General features: G+C 38.1%; 1 protein-coding gene across 2 annotated transcripts in view; it reads right to left on the bottom strand.

Annotated features, from left to right (window-relative positions):
* CTPS2 (CTP synthase 2) overlaps window positions 1-15,621 on the bottom strand; it is an 82,000-nt gene that overhangs the window by 15,567 nt on the left and 50,812 nt on the right. For both annotated transcript variants that reach the window (XR_011322164.1, XM_069770313.1), the window contains exons 14-16: window positions 4,195-4,291; window positions 2,087-2,142; window positions 309-405 (exon numbers count right to left, since the gene is read on the bottom strand). Coding sequence is in view for 1 of the 2 variants with exons in the window: in XM_069770313.1 (XP_069626414.1) it covers window positions 309-405; window positions 2,087-2,142; window positions 4,195-4,291 (250 nt within the window). In the remaining variant the exon portion in view is untranslated. The remainder of the gene's footprint in view (window positions 1-308; window positions 406-2,086; window positions 2,143-4,194; window positions 4,292-15,621) is intronic.

The following is a 15,621-nucleotide window of genomic DNA, read 5'->3' as shown; positions in this document are numbered from 1 at the left end:
GATGACCTCCCAAATCACTCTATGATTCTACATAGCCAAATCCCACTGAGCTAGAATTATGACCTTTTGGAAAAGGAGCATGTCTCTCCCTGATAATCAAACATATGCACAGTCCTTGAGAAGCGCAAGACTTCTAACATCCTCTGAATCTTCACCTATTGTAATACACAGGTGGAGTCTGCAGTATCACCCAACCTGATCTTGGCTGTTATGACAGCTAAATATTGTGCCTACATGCCATTTAACAACCTATAGTTTACACAGTTTTAATAGATGTGGAAAGTACTACAGCCAAGTAAGACACTCACTCTCCAGTTCAATAATTTCCATTCTGTTCCCTTCCGTATCATGGCCAACAAATTTCAAACCTTTCTCTTCAAAGCAGTGAGTCAGTTCTGGGTTCACCTGAAATATTGAAAATAATAATTATTGTAGTTCTATTTATTTTTTGATTTAACAAACAGTAGTAGTTAATTGTAATGTTTTTAGTATGCATACAAGAATGAAAAGAATTGAGAAAAGAGCTGCGAACTTTTGCTTTCTTGTTTTAACAACTCTGGTACAAGTCTGTAAAAGCGGGCACGCTTATTTATAAAGAGATAAATCAGTAATTTTAAAACTTGCTACATAATATTCAAAGATTAAAGCCAGGGTCCCTTCTGCTTGCTGTCCTCCTGATTCTGAGCAGCTTGCATTCCTCATTTTTTAAGCAGCCCACTACAGTAGGTGTAAAGACTGACCTCCTCTTTGAACACTACATTTTGGTGGTTATGACATAAGCTGTGGTTCAGCTCCTCCTTCAAACTCAGGAGCTCTACAGTGAGCTGTTTCATTTCCTTGGTGATGTTCTAACCACTCAGTTAATTCTCAAACTCTAAGCACCTTTACCATCATCACATTCTCCTCCCAGCTTTTTAAGGAAACTTAACGTCATCTGAATCAGTTTGTAGCTTGCACATATCTCATAGCTCATCAGGAGATACTGACAGAGTCAGGTCCCTTCTGAACTATCTCAGATAACTCTAGAAGTCCAGCTCTTGCCCATCTCCTTGAATGACATTATTTTGAATGTACACAGACATCTTTGCTCAGATGTTCTCAAACAACGAAGTGGACCTATACAAGGGGCCTACAGAGTTGGATGCTATGAAGCAAGTGATCTGAATTAGCCTCCAAGTTGTAGATGCCTGAAGTCTGCCTACATTTAGGCTATGAAAAAATGTGCACTATCTGAATGAACATAATCTAAGCCTTTCAATAAGCCAAACTGGCCAAGGAGCAATGCATTTAAGGATTATAAGCCTTTACCTTTCAAATACTCCACAAGAAGTCAAGTCAGGTAATCTCTGACATGACTCTCCAAGACCATTTTGCTAAGACACTGCACCTTCTCTACCACAGAAACAGTATGCTACATTATTCCCCTCTGTTGAACACTTGCAAGAACACCTCTGCAATACTGTGTCTGGTGTCAGTGCAAGAAAGAGATTGACAAATGTCGCGAGTCCATAGGAGGTCCAACCAGCATGGTTAGGGGGCTGGACCACATGCAACATAGGAGGAGAGACTGGATGAGCTGGATTTTTTCAGCCTGGACAAGAGAAGGCAAAGAGTGGATCTTGTTTCTGACTTCAACTATCTAATGGCACAGTATAAAGAAGACTGAGCCAGACTCTGCTCAGAGATGCACAGCACAAGACTGAGATGAAAGACAAACTGCCCAAGGAAATCTCCTATTAGATGTAAGGGAAAAAAGGGTTCACGATGAAGTCGTTAAGCATTGGAACAGATTGTCAAAAGATGTTGTGGAATCTCTCTCTTTGGAGAGATTCAAAACTAGATGGGACAAAATCCTGAGCAGCCTGATCTAATTATGAAGTTGGCTCAGCTCAAAACAGGGAGTTGGACCAGCAGACTTACAGGGGTTCCTTTCAATCTAAATTATACTATCTAACCATTATTAAATTTGGGGTTATAATTATGTAAGAAATCTCCCATTGGCTTTAAGGAGAATTGTGCCTACCAAGAGAAACACAATTTGCTTAAGCTTTAACTTTTGAGCACAAAGTACATTAGCAGTGCTTACCTCATATCGATGCCTGTGTCGCTCCTCTACAAACATTTCATCACCATAAAGTTTCCCTGAATATAAAACAAAAAAGAAATTAAAGCTAATGAGTTGCTTTAATAGTTGTTACAATTATTTCTTGTAATGTAAACCTCAAAAAAACTTCACATGTAAAACACAGCAGAACACTATTCATCTCACTCCAGCTTTCTGTTTTTCTGAGCGATGACTAGTTTCACCTGAGTTGATTCAGGATTCATATTCAATATTCCTTGACCAGAAATAGCTTAGGTAGACTAGAGTCTGAAGGCCATGCTTAAACTAATTTGAATTGTAAAGCTCAAGATAAAACAAAAAATGTTTGAGTGAACAAGCAACATAAAACCCCTTCAGGGTTTTACAACAGTTCTATGCAAAAGGTGCAGTGAAGGAAGCCTTTTAGTAGCATCTGTTCCATTTTAATAGATTATGCATGGCAGCTGGCCATTGTTATTCTCTGTTTTCCTGATCTCATTACCCAAATGACTCTTGCAGTCCTCTGAGCCTAATCTGGAACATTCTACATTCCAAAGCAACAAGGAATAAGTTAGAGGTATGCAGTAAACCAGAATTTAATCATATCTCTCACTTACAGTCATGGCTCAAACTTCACTCTCAATTTATCCTAGTGTCATTAGGATTACTATTTTGCTTAGGGGTTGGTACAAGAACTAGACTGCCAAGATGATCTCCAAAAATTGTAGAGTGATAGTACTGCAATTTTACAAAAAGTGGTATATGTGTTAATTTTAAGGAATCACCTTTTCAAAACCATTATTTCCATTCAAGTTGTAAAGCATTAGAAACAGGAATCAGATTTCCTGAGTAAACTACCAGAGCTTTCTATGAATCTTTGATAAATATGGTCATCTAAACAACTCATAATACTGGTCAAGAGTTACGACACGTTAACTTTTATTAACTTTTCCAGGAAGTGCTTAGGCCACAGAACAACTTGTAGATTGTAATATGCATATCTGTATCACACCCAGGCAAAGTATCACCCAGGTCAGTCAGATCACTAGCACAGGCATTCTCCCTAAGGGCAGATTTTTCATTAAATGTGCGTATGTATTACACTTTGGTCTCCTGCTGAAGTAGACATCTTTTTTAAAAGCTCAGAAGGATGCAGTCCATAAGTTCAACATAGCTAAATATAGTAATAGCTCAGATCAATGTCATGGACAGGGCAATATAAGAAATATGCCTATATTTACTTGATGGACAAGAAACCACTTTTTACACATCAGCAGCATCATGTGTATTACCACTGTATAATAGGGTGATTAATAGGAGACAAGTATTACTTCAGTTTTAAAATACATACAGATCAAATTGAACCATTTGTTCTATATTCTGGTTGCTTTTATTTTGCCTTTTGAAGCATCCTGTTACAGCAAATCATTTTCCTTTCCTACAACAAATAATTTGCCTTCCCAAAACAAGACTGTTTCTAGGGCTGGGCTAGGCCTAGGGCAGTGCTGGATCAGAGACTGGAGTTAAGCAGAGCCTGGCTATAACTAGGATACGAGCTAGAAACTTTGTCAAGACAAGGTGAGGACTAAGGCAGCAAGGCCAGATGCCATTTAAGGTTGAGGTGCACTGGCAACTCTAGGGAATGACAAGCAACGTTTAGGTCTGGTAAGGGCATAACGGGTAGGAGTTTGGGCTAGTTTTACCAAAAAGCTTCAGGGGTAGAACAAGAAGCCCTGGTTCACATGTCCTATCAACTCATAAAGAAAACAGAAATAAAACATTCTGATCTTCCCAAGAAAATAATGAATTAAGCTACCATAAAATGCATTTCATTTATCTCAACAGTCTCCTCATGGTTTATTTAAAGCATTGGACCCTAACTGACCTTTTCACTGAGACTTCCAGATGTCTCTTGTTTCTTTCTTTACATTCCAATCCTGGGCAAATGCATATGGGAACAGGATCAGAGTGAATGAGCTCAGGGAAGCTGTCACCCAACTGCTTGCTTGAGGTTGTAGTCCTTTAACAAAATGTGCTTTGGCATTTTTGCTTTGCCAAGTTACGGAGTTCCTATCCAAAACACAAGTCATAAGAGCAGAAATATAACTTACTTAAAACAGAATTTTGCATTTTGAAAACAGTCCTCCTCTTCCCCAGTCTCATTGTTCCACCCATATCTCCAGGATTATGTTCTGGCATGTCAATAACCTGTAGAGAAAAATTGTTTAAACACCATTTCATCCAACAATAAAAAATAAAAAAAAAAAAAAAAAGAAAAAGCAACAATTTTGTAACAGGTTGCATAGATTTATAAATGGTAACATTATTTATTTTCCTCCGAGCATTCCCAGTTATGACTTCTCTTTGGTTTTACTAATGCTTTGTTCACAGTATTGGGACTGTAATAGACTGGGGATAATAACTAACTGGTGTGAAACTTTTTCATTTAGTGTTAAGATCAACAAAAGCAATTTATTAATTCCTTAATTTAATTTTGGGGGTGCAAAAAACCTTTCTTTTAAAAAAGATACCAAAATGTTAGCAATAGGATAATTCTGCCAAAAGCTATTCTTGGTGCTATAAGAGTACACAGCTTTTTAAAAACTGATAAATTCATGGATGAAAAAAATTCACCAAGTGTTAAAGACACCATTTCTGAAAAAGCAAGTCCCTGAATCACACAGTGATAGAGGCTGAAAGATTATCCAGGGTAAATATTCCTGTACACTAGGCCCTTTCTTTTCTTTACACACAATGTTCCTTCTTACACTAAGAGGTGGAAACAGCTGTCTTATCAAGACAGCTGAAGTCCTCTTTTTTGGGTAGTGGGGAAAAAAGGAGGCCATGGAGCAGCAGAGTGAAGAGAAAAGAGGGCACTTGTAACAAGACTATAATGTTGTAAAAGCAGAGTACTAAAAGAGGCAACTCCAACATGTGTATGCTATTTCAGATTATATATGCAACTAATTTATCACAGGGAGAAAATGGAAAAACATTCCCCCCAATTCACCTTTACTAAAGAGTTTCTCAGAATGCCTAAGAATCCACAAAATGCTGGGTTGCCTTGTATGAAGAATATGCTATTTAACATTTAAGGAAGAGAATATACAAATACTGGGTCTGAGGACTGAGCTGGATGGGTCAAATGGCTGCTATGTAGGTCAAGTAGAATCCAGGATGGTGGGATTCAGGGGATGTGAGAAACCAGGGCTTAGTGGAAGGAGTGCATTTAGTTTTGTTCTGTTTGAAAAATCCTGTTGAGTCTCAAAATCATGTTTAGAGGAAGTCTGTCTCAGAGAGGTAAAACACTTCAAAATTGTAGAAACATGAGCTGAAACTATGACCTACGTGCTTGTATTTACATATACACAGTCAGTGAGGAATGTAACTGACAAAGAAAGGTTCTAAAAATACAAATATTCACACATATGGGTAATCTGGAATTGGATTTTTATTAACCTTAATTTGCCCTCTGGGAGTAATGAAAACAATTTCTGATGATACACTTCATAAAGTGAAGTTATTCAATTTAGAAGGGGTGGTGGAAAGTGCTTAGCCTTTGGCCTTGTGCCAATGCATTTCAGCTGTGCAATTATCTCTGTATAACCTTATACCTTCAAAATGTTATTTATAAGCTATCTACTCATTATAAAATGTCACAAGCAGGAGTTGTGATCAAACCAGTGGGATATTACAAATCCTCTAATTACCTCTCAAATCATAAGGGTGAGCACTATGCAACACATTCAGCTAAAAAAACCCCACAAAGTAAAAAAAAAAAAAAAAAATTAAAAAATCTTTTATTGAATCCTTATTACTTCAAAAAAATATGAGATTGTCTGCTTTTACTTTATTTCCTTCCATTTACTTTTTTCCTGAAGTAGTGGCCACAAAAAACCACAGGACATCAGAAGCAGTTAGTATGTATACAGCAGACTGTGTGTATATGTCAAACACTCTGACCCTCTGAAATCAAACACAAGTTTTCCATGAGGTGTTATTTACTTGCTTATATCCGTACTACAGATAACCTTGAAGTTGTGCTCCTGACGCTTGCCAAATGGAGATGAAGTGGTAACAAGCAGCTTTCAAGTACTTCAAGTATATGCTTCTCTTCCAATTACAAAAATTTCACTCTAATGGCTATTTAACGAATATTTGCAGTTGACGAGAAAAACAATGAGGGTTTGTTTGTTTGTGTTTTGAGTTTGGAGGCTAAAGTCAAGATTAGACATTCCTTCATCTTCAAAACTATGTCAAGCACCTAAATACTGTCCCCTAACCTCAGCTTCAGATTTTTCTTTCCAAAAATTTGGGGCAGGGTGTTTTGGTCTAACTTTGCTAACTGAATTATGGTAATACCCAGGTGTTTGGGGTTCCCCCCTTCCCACCACTCACTCAGAAAAAAATAGATTTCACTATTTTCACCTTTCAGTATTTGCTGTACTAAGATATTCTATCAAAACACTTTGAGCTTAATGCCGTAAGTAGAAGGAAGCATGGGGATACAATGGGTGGGATTGTAACTTCCTGAAGGACATTGCTCAGCTTTTAAACTCCTCAGTTAAAACACTGGCTCCAAATGAAGTGGACCTGTCTATGCAGGTTTCACTAATTTACTGTGCTTAAAGGTGTTCTCCAGGACGACTCAAAAACATCAGCTGGCAAATACATGGTCTCCTGTTCATTGAACAGAGCACATCAGTTCGAACAGGTTATGGCCACTCTCTCAGCTCTTCCTTCTTTCAGCAGGCAAAAAACAAAAACTGATTCTCATGAGTCCCACTAAAGCACTAGATAGTGGCCTGGAACAAAGCCAGGCTGTGAAAGCACAGTTTCCTCTGCTCTGCTGAGTGTTTCTGCCACCCTTTGGGTCCAATCCCCACATGGGGCTGCAAGCCCAACGAAAATTCCACTGGAAAAATGGCTTCGCAGGGAAGATTCGGGCATTTTTCCCCAATTCATCTTTGCCTTCTAAAAGGCCTGCTTCCTTGTCTCAACAGTTACATTAGTGTGGTAGGCACATACCTGGAAGAGGATCCAACCCTTAAAACTTTCACAAATGTCTGCTAAGTCTTAATTGAGGTGTCTTTTAGGAAACATTGCACGATACAACTGTTCAACCTAATTTTTGTGGCAGATTTTTCTGCCAATATGACAGCTGTATTGTTTCAACATTAAGCAGCTTACTTTGCGTTCATGTTTTGTTATTGATATGTGCATTATAAACCTGGTCTCCACCTTCTCCAAGATTTTTAGGTTTATGATAGTAAGAAAATAGACAAGGCTTCAATTATTAATTTTTGTAGTCAGGTGAGGAAAGGAGCTACTTACAAAGTAATACCTCAGAGCCATTCTGACTCTGGATCTTCCTTTTTGATATGCTCTGTGCCTCTGATCAACTTCAGCAACTATCATAGCACAGCCCTCAACATTTATGTATTACATGAGTTTCTCTGCAACAAGGTCTGTGCAAGAAGCTTTCGAAAGCAAAGTGGCACTGCTGCCCTACAGCCCAAGGACAGTAATAAGCATCAGAAAAGCAACTCATTATGGAAAATTTTGCCATATTTTACAGAATTTATTTGATCCGATGAAAGATGAACCTTCAAGTGGTGGTTATTTTGAACAATTGTGCAACTGAATAGATTCTTCAAAGAGCTTATGCTTCCTGCCAGAGAACAATCTCACTATGCATTAGTTCTTTGAAGAGCAGAGAGCAGCACAGAACAATAGGCACCAAAAGCAACAAACAAGCATCAGTGGGGAGGGTGCAAGAAGAGATAAAGCATTAATTAGGTCCTTCTTATCCACATCTCTGAAAACTGCCAACACTACAGGGATTTTACAGAGATCCCATATTATACACCAGACAGCCAACATGAAATAAATAATGAATCACTCTGACATAAGACAAAGCACATTCGAGATATAAAACAGCCTGATCAGTAATAAATCATGCTACTGATGAATAGTGACTTTAACTACCCATGAACTGCAATCTTCTTTCAGAAATCTACTGCTTGGATCATTTCATTGTTGTTCAGAAACATATAAAAGTTAATGAGAAAACCTCTCAAGCCCAGACACTCAACATAGAGCAACCAAGGCCCTGAAAACCCAACATCTATCATTTTAGTAATCACCCCAGGACCATTAAGTTTTGTCTTTGTCTTGCCTCACATCCTGCAATGCCATTTTGCAAAATACATCTACCTTGGTTACCTTACGGGAAGGTCTGTTTGGACTTTGTTTGGGGGGTTGGTTTTTTGGGGGGGAGAGAGGGAAAAGACAGGGAGGGAGACAGGGAGGAAGGGGAGTATTACTTGATTTGAACAACTCATTGGTAAGTCAGCCTTGGAAGCAGATTTTTAGGGTTTTTGACTTTTTACTCTGCCCTTGTCTGGTGAGCAAATGGTTTGTCACTACTGAAAGAAATTGCTATACACGTTAAGTGCTAATCAAAGCATCACGAGAAGCCCTGACCCTAAAGATTAATCGAACACTGAAAAGAGGCTCTAAGACGCTCAGCACACAAGAGATGTGCAGAGGGAAAGCTGACAGGAGCAGGGAATACAGTGACAGGTACTGATGAATATTAATCCCTGCTGAACACAGCTATGAAAAAAACCCAGCAACACAAACTGACAAGGACTCAACCCAAACTAGAGGAATCCAGTCTTTTATTGACTCTTCCATCATTTCTCCGCAGGATTAGTCAGTACTTACTAGATTCAACCTGATCTGTTTCAATCACAAGTTCATCAGTAAATTGACCCAGCCACCTACAAATGGGATGTTTATACTAACATTTTAGAAACAATAGTACAAACATTTTTAAGAAAAAATTGACAAATGCAACACTGAGTGGTACTGACAACTTCCAACTTGGCAAGTAAACCAAAAAAGACACTCCCCGTTCATTCAAAACCAGGGTTTTAAAATTTTCAATTACTGAAAGAAGTTGCAAGGATTACATATCCATCAGAATTGCTTATTCTCTTGTCCCCCAAAGATATCCTAGTTCCAAGGAAACCCCATCATTGTCCACCTATCCAAAGCACTCAGCCCTCTAGAATGTGACTAGTTACCATAAAGCCACTTGCAGATTTCAGACTACTCAGTGCTCTATTACTCCAACTGAAGTAATGTTTGTTTTCCAAAAGATGACCACCATCATGTATAAGATAAAGCAGAAATCATCAATAGCTGATTCATGCAGCTACATAGTGATATGAGTAACCAGCTTGAAAAATCCTATCCTCTCTTCACTAAACTACAGCACAGTATCCAAATATTCCAACAAATAGCTCAAATTTCTTAAACTCTTAAAATCCCACAGCATATTACTGTGAACCATTTTCCAGTTTGGGCAATCCTCTTTTCCAGAGATTTGTTGTTTCCTATTTTAGAATTAAGTAATTGCCCTAGAGCATTTATATAATTAAAGCCTAAAAACTCTCTAAGAAGGATTCTGCCAGAATATGCAGAAATTCTGGTACAGAATGTTTTGTAACATTCTCTCCAGAAAAAGTCACAAAGGGTGTAACTTCTTTTTTCAAACAGTGCTTGCTCACTCATAAGCATAGTGCAGTGAACTGAGAAAGTTAATGAAGATGTTGACATGCAAAGCCCATATAGATATTGCTTCACAGCATTTTAGAACTCATTCTAGTTATTCCAACCACATGTCCCACAGTCAGCCTAGAGACTTAATCAAGCAGAAATTTTCAGACTGTTAGTGTTAGCGAAAGGAACAGGGTCAGACAGTGCTGGCTATAGAAATACACTGGAGTGCCAGCCATGCCATGCCAGGAAGTACAGGATTTGCCACAGACTTAAATAACTAAAAGAAAGTGGAAGAATGTTCTCAGGCTTTGGACTGGTCCAGCTCTCATTACACTTAATGACCAAATACTAATTTAGTTTCAGAAAGATCAATACATCTGAAGCTAGGAGAAATCCTCCCCTTCCTACCACATACATCTATTAAAAAGTCAGAACTCTGTCACTGCCTTTGAGGGGGACTTCTCCAACTGAAATTATTAGTAGGTGAAATTTTGCCCTAACCAAATTCACTTAAATCCACACAAGGTATATCAGGAGGAGGAAGGCATGAAGCAAGTCTGTGTCTCTGAGCATTCTAAAGCAGAGAGAAGATGTTTAAACAGTAGTATGCTTGATGGTCTCTGACTCAGAGAATTGGGATATCCTACAGGCAACTGCCATAGAAGACAAGCCCCAGTAGCGAAGCTATGCAAAGTAGCCAAGGAGATGTGAAATTGTCCTTAGTAGAGACAAAGCACAGCACATGTTTTACACTCAAAACCGTCCACCGTGTTACATACTTCTTCTACCCTGAGTTATCGTGCATGAGCAAGCATCCATTCCACTTATTTCTCATTTATTAACAAGGTAGCATTAGTTAGAATCACGTCATCATAGTTACCTCTGCCTTCAGCAAGCAAGGCAGAAGGAAAATTGCTTACTTCAAGGAAAGTAAGCAGGAAATTTCTTAGTTCAAGTGCTCACTAGTCCAGACCTTCACTGAGGACAATTTCTGGTATCAGCTTCCAGGCAATGCTCAGTACCATGACCTGCACTATCCTAGTATTTCTTGAAGAAACTCCATTCATCTGCCATAATATCTTCATAGGGAAGATGAGAACTAGCAACTGTTTTCCATCCCATTTCCCTAACGTAATCAGACCACTTCCAGACTTGTGAGTAAGTAAGACTGCCTGGATTCCAACCACTGATCCTTCTCACAGAATGGTGTCACCAATCATCCTGATAGCCTGTCCATCTTCCAGATCTACCCAGTGGTGATTTCGTACTTGTTGATCAAGGATGCAGAAACTGAGTCAGAAAGGAAGTGAGTGGGCAGCAAGCAGAAAATTATAGATTGCTCTATTTTAATTTTTATTCTAGTTGGAAGGTACTTTTGTTGTGGTGTAAAAGTTCCCAGCTAACTTCAGAGCTGAGAAGAAATCCCTGGAAAGGATCAGTTGAAAGATTTCTTTTGAATAATCTCTCTCAAATGCTAAACAGAACAGCAAGCCACAGCCATTTGTTTCTAATCTTTTTTTGTAAGCCCCCCTCCTTTTTCAGGCCTGCCAAGACAGGTGCGGAGGCATGTTTGCCACAAATTTATTGAAATTGTGTGTGCACGTGCTAAAACATAACCGTTGTTGCAATGGAAATAAAATACATCTGTGGATTACTTCTTTTATTTACTGGATATGGAAAAGCATCCCATCAAAAGAATAGCTATTTGAATAGAAAAAAAAGTAAGGTAATGGTACAATACTGTACTTTGAAACTGAGAAACAGACTGGAAGTTTTCAAGTAAGAGCTCTACTCCGAGAAGAAAGAGTGCAAATGCTATCTAAAGCTTGAAATCCATGTAGTAAGAATATAAACCTAAACATATCTACTTTTTTTTGTGTGGTTTAACTTCTGTTTTCAGAAAAATGGCTTTATTCTGTCTGTGATTCAGCCTGATAAATAATTTTTACTTTATCTGACAACACGTGCTTGACTGAAATTAACAACTTCATGCTTTTTAAGATGATTTTACCAACTAGCTTTAGTTACTGTACATTTGATTAATATATCATTAAATTGAGGTTTTAAACTGAAGGGAAAAAACCACTATCACATTGCTTGATACTGCCTCAAGGAAATGCCTTATTTAGAATTTGGAGCAAATGAATGAAACAGAAATAAAGGATTCTAGCTCCATAAGGATTTCTGTACTACAGATATGTAGGAAGCAGCCCAGTACCACTCTTTCCAATTAGGATATCATGCTTCATGTCATGCCCAAAGATCAGTGACAGACCATGAGCTTTAACGATTGATTGATTCATCACATTTCGAAATAGACACCAGAATTTAAAACCTGACATTTCTACATCAAAAAGAGAATTGTCTACTAGCTAGGCTAAATTAATATCTCTGGTAGGTGAGCATTTTATGAAAATCATCTGAATAGAAGGAAAGAGAATACACTTACTCAGAAAAAATTCCCTAATGTTTAACTCTTAACTTCTAAGAACAAAAAAAACACAGTATGAGCCAAGATCCCAAGTAAAGGCAAAGTAGTGAGAAAGTATCTTTAAATGTTTTAAAGACACTGCCGAGCAAACATGTTAAACTTCCACAAGGCATTTTGCAGGTTGTGTATCTTTGCAAAAAAATCCCACCACTAAAGTTGTAGACAACTGCAGACAGTTGTGAAAGTAAATGTCACTCTGCTCCCAGTGCCAAAATCTTGTGCCAATCTAATTCGTTTAACAAGCAACTCAGCTGAGTCCACTCTGCAAAACCACACAACCAGCTCATGCCAACCACTGTAACCTTTAATTGAAGCAATTTGTTCTGATGAACAAGTCTATTTCCTTTTCAACTCTTCTTTTACATTTAAGCTGTAACTTTGCAGAAATGAAGATAATGGAGAAATGTAGATAATGAAGGCTAGAGTATTCTCATACTAATTTACAGTATAGTCATGCTTCTTCCTACCTTCCATCCCCTTCTTTTCTTTGTTTTTGCATTTTGAAATGGCATCTTACAAAGGATCACAACCAGGAACAACACTGTGCAAGCTAAAGTTAACTGTTTTTGGACGGCAAGCAGGATCACTTTTACTGTTTAACAGAGATTCATATCTACTATGTAGATATCTGGGAATATTTTATATGCATTTTTATATTGCGCTCCTCCTCTCTTCCTCTTTGGAAGCTTCTGGTTTGGTTTAACTCCTGTTTAAATGTCACACCCGTTCCCTCACCTCTGCTACCCAATAACACTCTGTTCCCCATAACAAAAGCATACAAAATGAAAGGACCTATTGAACTGAAGTTGACCACCCCATTACTTAGTGGTCCTGCCACTTAATTTACTAATTTGAGACATTCTAGTAATGATAATCTTATGGACTAATAGCAGGACAGACATACTATAACAGAGAATTTCTAGGCAGAAAGCCTCTGACACAATCACTGGAATTTTAACTACTACCTGTCTTCCATGGCATGCCCAGGACAATAAAAGTACCTTGGCCTCTCTGGTCTTTCATGACTGAAACTTTTCCTAAATTACAGAGAACAATCTGAATGCTGGATATCTCATTAGGCATACAGAATGGACATCCAGTCCTCTGGAAAGCTCTCCAGCAATGAGTAATGGCATTTTCTTTCCCCCGTGAAGTCAATAGCAGTAGTGGAGATTACTTCCATAAGTCATTATCCTCCATCCCGCAGATACATCATAACATTTCTCATTCCTGCTGAAGAAGTGGAAGAACTAAAGCAAGTGGATATCATGTAATAGTAATCAAGGCAGTGACTTTTAATTCTGGGATTTCCTAAGAATACTGTAAACTATATTAGAACAAAATAAAAAAAAAAAAAAAACAGCATAGGGAGATAATCACAATGATACAACTTTAACCAGTTAGATTATCTTGCAAAAAAGTATCTTGGCATTTTCATTACTATCCAACAACAGTACACATCTCATCAACTTCAAAAAACCAAAAGGAATGATATATATTAATATCATAGCAGAGATTAATTACCTTAATTACCTCTGCCAGCCATTTCAGGGATGCTTTGAGTCACATACTCTACATTATATTTAATAGTTTCCTGCTTCCACTCCAAAAAGCTTCAGCTGACCAAAGATCACCTTGCCTGGAAGAATGTTAATTCTGGTAGAAGATTCATGACCTACAATCCAAATCTTTTTTATTTCAAGCAGAAGCCATGATGTCTTCCTTCTGAGCAGGATCCTTCCTGTCTCACTTTGTCTGCTCTGCCTCCTGCAAAAACCTGATAAACATCACTGTCCAAATCTTAATTTAATTCTGCACTCCTTGTGATCCTCCACCTAGCATATCAACTCTATATCCCCTTCAACATCAAATGACAAGAATTCTTTGGTATTTGCTTTCCATAACTGTGTTTATACAGGTGTTAGGGGTCAAGTTCAGACTGCGTTTAAAAAGACAAGTGGCTTGACCAGTTGCATCCATGCCATCTACATCAGCAGAGCTCAAATGTTAATCACTTCCTCCCCCAACAAGGCACCAGTGAGCACCACTAGGATGGTTGGATTCAACTACGAGGTCCAGAGTTAACATGACAATACAGACATACCTGTGCAGTTCTTGTTTACAAATAGATCATAAAACCAGAATTGCAAATCTACATATTCATTTTTAGAGAGGAACATGGTACACATTTTTAAAATATAATCAGATAGGAAGAGATATGTACGAGGAAGTAAGAGAGAAGCAGAGAGGGGGTGTGCATGCATGTGGAGAACCATTAGCAAAAAGGCCAGAGAGAAGGAGAAATGAATCTTCAGATAATTTCCTATTTAGCAACGAGATGGTGAAAGCCTACAGGAAATATTTTACCAATATTGTTTCTAAGAAAGTAACATCTATAGAATAATGTCACCTTTATACTACCACAAATCAAGTAAGCATTTAATTAGCATGACATCAGATGAACACACCCAGCATAATTCAGACATCCCCTGTGAAAAGTGTGGGTGGCCGGGTACAGATCAATTCATCAGATAATGCAGTGATCCACTCAAATGCTACAAATGTTTACCAAGCAAGCAGCAAAAGATATTGCCACACAGCAAATGTTCTAGGCTGTGTCACCAGCCGGCACAGTATCACACAATATGCAGGTAGCACAGCAGCTAGCTCTCATACAAAGCAACACAGAACAGCTACAACATCACAAAGGCAAAGTAATCAGTCATTTAATGGTGCCCATACAAAAATAAGTTTTATCCTTCACCTGCACCTCCAGTAGTTTATGTCTCCAATGGCACAATATAGAGTCAGAGAGCATGAGAAACAATTTTTAGTTAAAAAGCACAGGTCTACAGTGAATCACTGTTGAATCCATTGCAAATGCAATTCTGTTGTTCAATGCCTAACTTCACAGTACGGAACATCTTATCATCACACAGAAGTCAAGGATGGGAGGCAAATAAATACAGCATTAAGAAAACAGAAAACCTCATTTAATAAAAAAGTCTTTGTTTTGGGGGAACCTTTGTATTACTCTTCTATCTTGCTTCCAACAGAAAATTTGATGGGGGGCAGAGTATTTATTTAAAAATAAAACTTTGGCTAATAGTTTTTTCTTTATTTTTAACTAAAATTATATAGTTCAGACCATAATGAACTCACTCACGTCTCATTAAATATAGCCTCCAATACAACTACGCAACTGATCTGAATTCCTCAGGTTTTTCTTGCCCATGCACTCTTAGGCGCACGTGCAGTTCCAGTTCTCACTCCTGGCTGTCTACAAGGCTGTTGTGAAAAGGACGAAAGTCATCAGCTGCTGCACAGACCTTTTCTTTGCAGGTATCAAGCCACTTTACAAAGGCAAGTATGTTTCATTACCACAATTTGGTATGAGAAAAATAAGGCAGATAAAGCAATTTATTTAACCTAGCAGAACCAGGACTTCTGTGACACCTGATCTTGTTCCTACGCTTCA

Source organism: Haliaeetus albicilla, chromosome 25 (genome assembly GCF_947461875.1).
Source record: "Haliaeetus albicilla chromosome 25, bHalAlb1.1, whole genome shotgun sequence".
Taxonomy (NCBI): Eukaryota; Metazoa; Chordata; class Aves; order Accipitriformes; family Accipitridae; genus Haliaeetus; species Haliaeetus albicilla.
This window is presented reverse-complemented; position numbering and strand designations above follow the sequence as displayed.